General features: G+C 48.6%; 4 protein-coding genes across 4 annotated transcripts in view; 3 read left to right on the top strand and 1 right to left on the bottom strand.

The window, feature by feature from the left end:
* Window positions 1-291, bottom strand: part of Pmar_PMAR010656 (hypothetical protein) — a gene marked incomplete at both ends in the record, with an annotated part of 433 nt that extends 142 nt beyond the window's left edge. The window contains 2 exons of the mRNA XM_002776452.1: window positions 1-6; window positions 254-291. The exon at window positions 1-6 is cut by the window's left edge and continues 4 nt beyond it. Of these exons, the coding sequence (XP_002776498.1) occupies window positions 1-6; window positions 254-291 (44 nt within the window). The remainder of the gene's footprint in view (window positions 7-253) is intronic.
* Window positions 292-297: 6 nt separating this feature from the next.
* On the top strand, window positions 298-1,833 carry Pmar_PMAR010655 (hypothetical protein; the record flags this gene model as incomplete). The annotated part of the gene is made up of 8 exons (XM_002776451.1): window positions 298-365; window positions 658-709; window positions 753-872; window positions 916-1,047; window positions 1,111-1,375; window positions 1,428-1,507; window positions 1,556-1,602; window positions 1,665-1,833. 8 exons carry the CDS (start codon window positions 298-300, stop codon window positions 1,831-1,833), a joined length of 933 nt encoding a protein of 310 aa, XP_002776497.1.
* A 143-nt stretch (window positions 1,834-1,976) lies between these two features.
* On the top strand, window positions 1,977-4,952 carry Pmar_PMAR010654 (hypothetical protein; the record flags this gene model as incomplete). Its single annotated transcript, XM_002776450.1, has 5 exons — window positions 1,977-2,092; window positions 2,139-2,280; window positions 2,339-2,437; window positions 2,655-2,820; window positions 2,932-4,952. 5 exons carry the CDS (start codon window positions 1,977-1,979, stop codon window positions 4,950-4,952), a joined length of 2,544 nt encoding a protein of 847 aa, XP_002776496.1.
* A 166-nt stretch (window positions 4,953-5,118) lies between these two features.
* The window catches only part of Pmar_PMAR010653 (DNA repair protein RAD5, putative), a gene marked incomplete at both ends in the record, with an annotated part of 3,756 nt that continues 2,461 nt past the window's right edge, over window positions 5,119-6,413 (top strand). The window contains 2 exons of the mRNA XM_002776449.1: window positions 5,119-5,209; window positions 5,274-5,357. Of these exons, the coding sequence (XP_002776495.1) occupies window positions 5,119-5,209; window positions 5,274-5,357 (175 nt within the window). The remainder of the gene's footprint in view (window positions 5,210-5,273; window positions 5,358-6,413) is intronic.

The following is a 6,413-nucleotide window of genomic DNA, read 5'->3' as shown; positions in this document are numbered from 1 at the left end:
CTCATACTGATATCATAGATAACTGTATATTATATCATTACACTCATAAATGCTGAACTTTTACATCGACACATTTAGTAATTTTCTGTCTTCTCCTCTTCCCCCTTCAGACTCGTAAGATCAAAAATCCATACCCAAAACTTGTCAAATTCCTCTTACGGAAGTACCCGGACCTGCGCTTCCAAGACTGCTTCGTAGAGGGTAATCAATGGACCCGTGGCAACGACACCTACAGGTGAGCTACTAATAGTACTAAGTCTTGGGGAAGCCGCCGCCCTCAGAGATGACCATCCTGTTATGCAGTTCGTAGCCCGGCAGCTACAGTTGATGAACACTGGTATGGACAGAAGGATGGCATTTAAACAGTAGTAGTTATAGGAACTAATCTGCTGCTGTCTTCACTGATGGACATTATGCTATGTAAATGGTCGCCCTTGGAAGTCTAGTGCTATTTAAGAGGACGGCTTGGGGTGAATACTATAGTGTTTTAGTTGGAACAACATCATCGTGGATGTTAATATTGTTTGCCGAAAATTGACAAAAGTGTGGTTGCTTTTTTATCAGATATGTATAAACCCTTGTAGTAGTCTACTATACGCTCCTCTGCCCTATCTTGTCGGTTTGTTTGGTCATCGATCTCATGTATACCCATTTCAGGACGGAGGAAGAGTTCCGCGATAGGAGGAAGAAGTTGGAAGAGCAACAGAAGGTAACCCATCATCCCTCGGTACGCCCTAAGTCCTTCCTCTTAGATTGAGATGGCTATGGCTTGGAACTCCGCTATAGTGCCAGCGTTCGGTAGTAATCGACGACCTAACCCCCTCTATCCCAACGGCCTTGCCTATGCTCGACAGAGGGAGGCTGAGCTGAGGGTAAGATCTCGATAGTAGTAGTAGCTTGTAGGGCGGTCCTCAGGAACTCCATCTACGGCGAATCCTGTCGAGAGTGCGTGGTTTCCGATTTGGTAAGCTGAAGCAGGCCTATAAGGATGCTGGTAGGGAAGAGGAGGAGATAAAGAGTCTTATGAAGATGCCTAGACGCTTGGAGGTAGGAGGGCACAACCGGGTTCTCTATCATGATTGATGACGGCTCTATTTCGTGGTTGTGTAGGTCGAACAGGAGCGTGCATCGTTAGTGGGTAAACTACACGCATCGAAGTATCGTCGATGGGAGGGGATGCAGGCCATGGGAGTATCTCGAAGGCAACAACGACGTCATACAGCGGCGGCACTTGAGGCTGCTGAGATGCTCGATCCTATCGTGGACGAGGAGGATGAGGAAGAAGAACTCTTCGGAGTTGATGATGATGAAACACTACTGGGCGAGGATGCGGTGGAGGGTGCTACGGAGATCGCCGAGGCAATAGCTTTTGATGGTAGTAGTAGTAATGCTAAAGTCGATCGGAATAGGGTTTGTACCTTGCGTAGAGTCCAAGTACTCCGCAGCTCCGTTGAAGAAGAGTAGAGTGGCAGCATCATTGAAGGAGTTACTTAATGATGATAATGATGTAGGGACATGTGTAGGAGATGTGGGGAGGGAGAGGTATGTGTTTTAGGAAGCAATACCATCGTTGTCTACGCTGAGAGAGATGTATGGGGTTGGGTAAGAAGCGGACCTATTCCGTATCTTACACAGTCAACCTAAAGATATTCTTCTGTGTGCAGGAAGTCTAATCCTTTCGTCGGGAATCCTTTCGAAGGCAACAAACCCGACTCGGACGAGGCGGAGCAGTGGGAGGTTGAAGACTTCGAGCGTGAGATGTCCGACCAAGTGATTGGGAAGCCAACGTTGAAGCCTAAATACGGTAAGAAAAAGGGACCTCGTCCTTACTAACATGTTGTTATGTTTCTGCTCCTACCCCACGTTGTTGTTGAGTTCAGTGGAAGGCTGTGTGTGAAGGTGTGTAATCTAAGTAAACACATCTAGTCCATGTGAACTTAATATTCCTGCGAAGTGATGTTAGTGATGATGGTCACATGCCTGGGAAGTCCCACCCTTTACGACCCTTGAGAGCTGCACAGGGCTTTGGCGACTTTGATAAGATTGATGTGTATCAGTCGAGTGACTTGGTGTATGTGAGAGCTCTGAGGAGGTAGTCCATCGCTAATCCTAGACGATCGTTATAATAAGTAGTTAAGATACGAGGACAAGGAGGAGGAGAAGGCGGAGTACCTGTGTATTGCGAGGCAGGCTGCACATGTCAGCTCGAGGCCCCTTGTATATGCTACTGATACCGATATAAGGGCCTCTTCGGACAAACGACTTGCTAGTGATATACGGGTGGGCCTCATATGGGCCTATTCTGTATCTTGTGGACTTCGACTTAAGATATGTTCAGGCAGTGGTGGGGTTAATCCAACTTCTTCAAGGATACTATCTAGTAGTTGTCTCGGAGGCTCGACCAGTGGGATGGATCGGTGGTCGAGGCTGTCACCAGGTAAGCAGCACCTTTCTAGTATCGAGGCCTCGTAGGAAGTAGTATGTAGTGTGTTCAGGTGTGGAGTACTGAGAAGACTATATTGATACCATTGAAGAGTAGTAGTAACAGCCATGACAACAACAACCAGCAGCAGCAGCAGCAGCAGCAGCAGTATTCTATTGGTGGGGGTGGTAGTAGTAGTACTAATACGGGCTCTATACTACATCAACGTCAGCTGGCTAAGGATGAGCGTAGGCTTATCGATTGGATCCAGGATATGCAGGCGGGTAGAGGCTACTACTTTTGTCATACATACGATATCTCACGCAGTGCCCAGGCTAATATCGCGGAATCTTCTCTGTCCCGTTTTGTGTGGAACTGGACGCACAGCGAAGGTTTCCGTAATCACTCTGACTGGCGAGTTCAACAATGGTATGTACCCATCATATACGGGTATTTTGCGGCGCGCGAGATATCTTCCTTATCTCGAGTACTGAGCATTATCCTCGTAGGTCGGCGGTCTCGCTTCTATGCAGGGACTCGGTACAGGAAGCGAGGCATTAACGCTGATGGTGATGCGGCTAATGAGGTTGAGACAGAGCAGATGCTTATTGATCTCTCTACCGGAGGGATAGGTCGTCACCCTCTGAGTAGCTTTGTTCAAGTTCGCGGTAGTGTGCCTGTGTTTTGGATGCAGGACCAGAACCAGTTGGGCCTGATGAAGCCAAAGCCTCCTATACGCTTTCACAGGACTGATAGGAATAATACGGCATCAAAAAGGCACTTCTCGGGGCTCTTTGGGAGGTATGGCGGCCCAATACTGGTGGTCAATTTGATGCGGCATGCTGAGAGGAAGGGGGAAGAAGAGGAGGAGGAGGAGGAGGTAGAAGAGAAGAAAAGTCCTTTTGAGGGGCGTCCGCCACGCTCATTGTCCACTGTTGAGAATGAACAGGAGTTTATGCTGGGTTCTCGCTATCAGCGTACGGTCACTGCCTTGAACGCTGACCTCCCACCACCACTGAAGATACGATACATAGTCTTCGATCTGAAGGCCTATAGTAAATACTTGGCTGGTCAGGCTAGGCTCAAGAAAGGCGTTCGGCAAGACTTGGTTGATCATCTAGGAATATTATCAGAGTGGTTGGCCTTGTCTACAGGATGGCTCTGTCTGGACACCAAGGGCGAGGGGGTCAGAAGGTTCCAAAGTGGAGTGGCGAGGGGTAGCTGTGTGGACTGCCTTGATCGGACCAATGTCTTCCAATACCACTTAGGGTATGCAGTACTGTGCTTTCAGTTGAGGGAACAAGGCTTTATAGGGCTACCTGAGGTTGGGGAGCCGCCACCACTGATGATGATGAGAGAGCTTACTCGTATGTATGAGGAAATGGGAGATCAATTGGCGTGGCAATATGCTGGTAGTGAGGCTCATAAGAAATATGCATATATCATTGGTTTAACTCGCTCCTTTCAAAGGGATCAGCAACCCGCGGCCTTCAACGGCAGCAATCAACGACTGATCCGCTTTCCTTCTTATCAAGACCGTCCTGATTCCGATTGGCCTGGCTTGGCAGCCCGCAGTAGGGATCTTCTCATATCACTACATCGCCATTATGCTAATAATGTATCAGATCAGGAGAAGCAGCATGCTGTGAATCTCTTTCTGGGTCTGTATTCTCCTGTAGGGGCTCTGCCGAGACCTTGGAGTAACGCCGACTGTGATGTGGATGCATTTGTACATCATAAGCCTCTTTGTGATGATCCTATGGATAGTCATACTGAATGGTGGACTCTACCTTTACACACTTTCAAGAGGGCAGCGAACATACACCTAGTTCAGGGTCCCGACCACAACCCGCCATGGTTTCATTATCTTCCAGATGGTGATCTTGGTACTCGGCGGGAAGAGGCTGCAGAGGCGACTGGACGTACTTTTGATCATGTCTATGATGTTGCGACACTCTCCAGATTTGACGACTTGCAGCCTCCATTGCGCTCCTGCTCCTTCATCGACGTCGTGCCCAGAGGGACTGTTACTGGGGTCCGTCGAGAAGACGATGTACGCACAGAGAAGGATATCTTTTTCTCGGATGCACTGCATACCATCACACTGACTCCATTCCAGGCTGGGGTAACTGTCAACGATCATCGCTGCGAAGAAGAGCTGCTGCAAGCTGCAGTGAGATTGGATACGGGGAATCGTAGTGCAAGGGAAGTTGAGGAGATTCTACTAGGTCGTGTGGTGGATGAGGATCCTCTTGAGGAAGGGTGTTCAGACAGACAAGCTTATGAGGAGTACTGTGACCTAGGCAAGCTGAGCAGGATGGTGAATGCATTCCTGCTAGCCCCTCCGGGTGAGAAGGAGGCTCTAGTTGAGCATTGGTGTATGGATGAGGACGTCGGTAGAGTTATGGTCATACCACGGCGTCAAGGTGAGGTCGAAGACGCTCTGCTGGAAGTAACCAGTGATATGAGGATATTGCGCGATATAATCGCTGCAGAGACAACTGCACCCAAGAAGCCGATTGATTCCTGAGTATTTCAGAATCAAGATTGTTACCAAGAATATCATATCATCATCATGTAAAATACGATAATACGGGATAATTGAGTGTTTCATTTCTATGTTCATATTTACCGAGTGAACCGGTGTGATAGGTGGCGTTGCCTCATCTCGTCCAGTTACCGTCGTTACTATCCTCATGAGCTACCAACAACAGCAGTATAAGATCCATCAGCCTAGTAAAGTGGGCTTCTATGCGCGACAGATGACGATGATGTTCATGCAAGGAGGTAATAGTAACGTCGCCGGATGTTGTGTGCGTGTTTTGGGATCGCTTGGTCGGCTTCGTCTCAGGTCTCATAGGAGCCTCTGCGGGCATCGCTGGTTATGCTGTCCAGACGGGTACATTGAGAGGTTGTTTAAAGTATGCTGGTCCGAGTGCTATGTTCATGGGGACCATCCTTGCGGTTGGTTCTTTGGTACGACAATAAACTCAATTGCCTTAATAGCCCGTCTCTGGAAATATCCTTTGGAGATGAGTTCAGTACTCAGCCATCATGTAACTGGGAAGGGATGATGCGTTCCAGACGCATATCATTTCACTGAAATCGGCACTCTTCGTATGCACCCCTATTCTACGCATGCTACTAGGACAGCCTACCATAGAGGCTGTGAGAGTATTACATATTACTACTGTGATCCGGCTATAAGCTTCTATCGAGAATCTGTGAACTTGGGGGACGCCCTAACGAGGACTCCCCCTCGTCGGGGAGGATCTGCCCGGAACCGTCGACGGCTCGAGTCGGGTCTGGCCGTTTCGGTGGTACCTGTCTCTAAGTGATGCTACCATGGTTGAGCTGAAGATACGTGTTCCGGGGTGTCTAAAGTGGGGCCGCTATGCCACAGCGTTCTCGCTCACTGGATACGAATCAGGTCCGTACGGGGCCTTTTTCTGCAGCAGATTGATGAATTGGAACTGAACTGTTTGAAACTCCACAGGCTGGTTCTTCGTCCATTGCTGACAGTCAGGAGGACACCAGTGGTGTCACACCACCACCTCTTTCTGCGCCCTGCGTTCTTATCCCTCATATCCTACAATATTCGAAGCTATATCTGTTCGATTCAGACCAAACTACTGCTCTTGTTTCGATATTTTCGTATTATTGCGTTCGTTGTGTCATGCGCTTAGGAGTGTCCCTGATGTTGTGGACATTCTTAAACAGTTTGGAGTACTCCATGTCGGATGGACAATTTACAGGCGCACCGTTTATCTCTGTCAGCTGGTGGAATCTGCTCAGAGTATGATCTACGTGTTTACCCAGAGCACGTAATCATCGCTCTTAGCCTGTGTGTCACGTCGTTGCTTGTAAAACTAGTAGAACGGCTTGAGATTTCTGAAGGATGATAGAACCCGCCAAGCTGACTCGTATCATTAGCTTCATCAATACGGTGTGCATGCCGCTAGTAGTCACATTCTGATGCCATTCTATGAGC

Source organism: Perkinsus marinus (genome assembly GCF_000006405.1).
Source record: "Perkinsus marinus ATCC 50983 genomic scaffold scf_1104296953396, whole genome shotgun sequence".
Classification (NCBI taxonomy): domain Eukaryota; phylum Perkinsozoa; order Perkinsida; family Perkinsidae; genus Perkinsus; species Perkinsus marinus.
The sequence above is the reverse complement of the archived record's forward strand: the minus strand, read 5'-3'. Positions and strand labels throughout refer to the sequence as shown.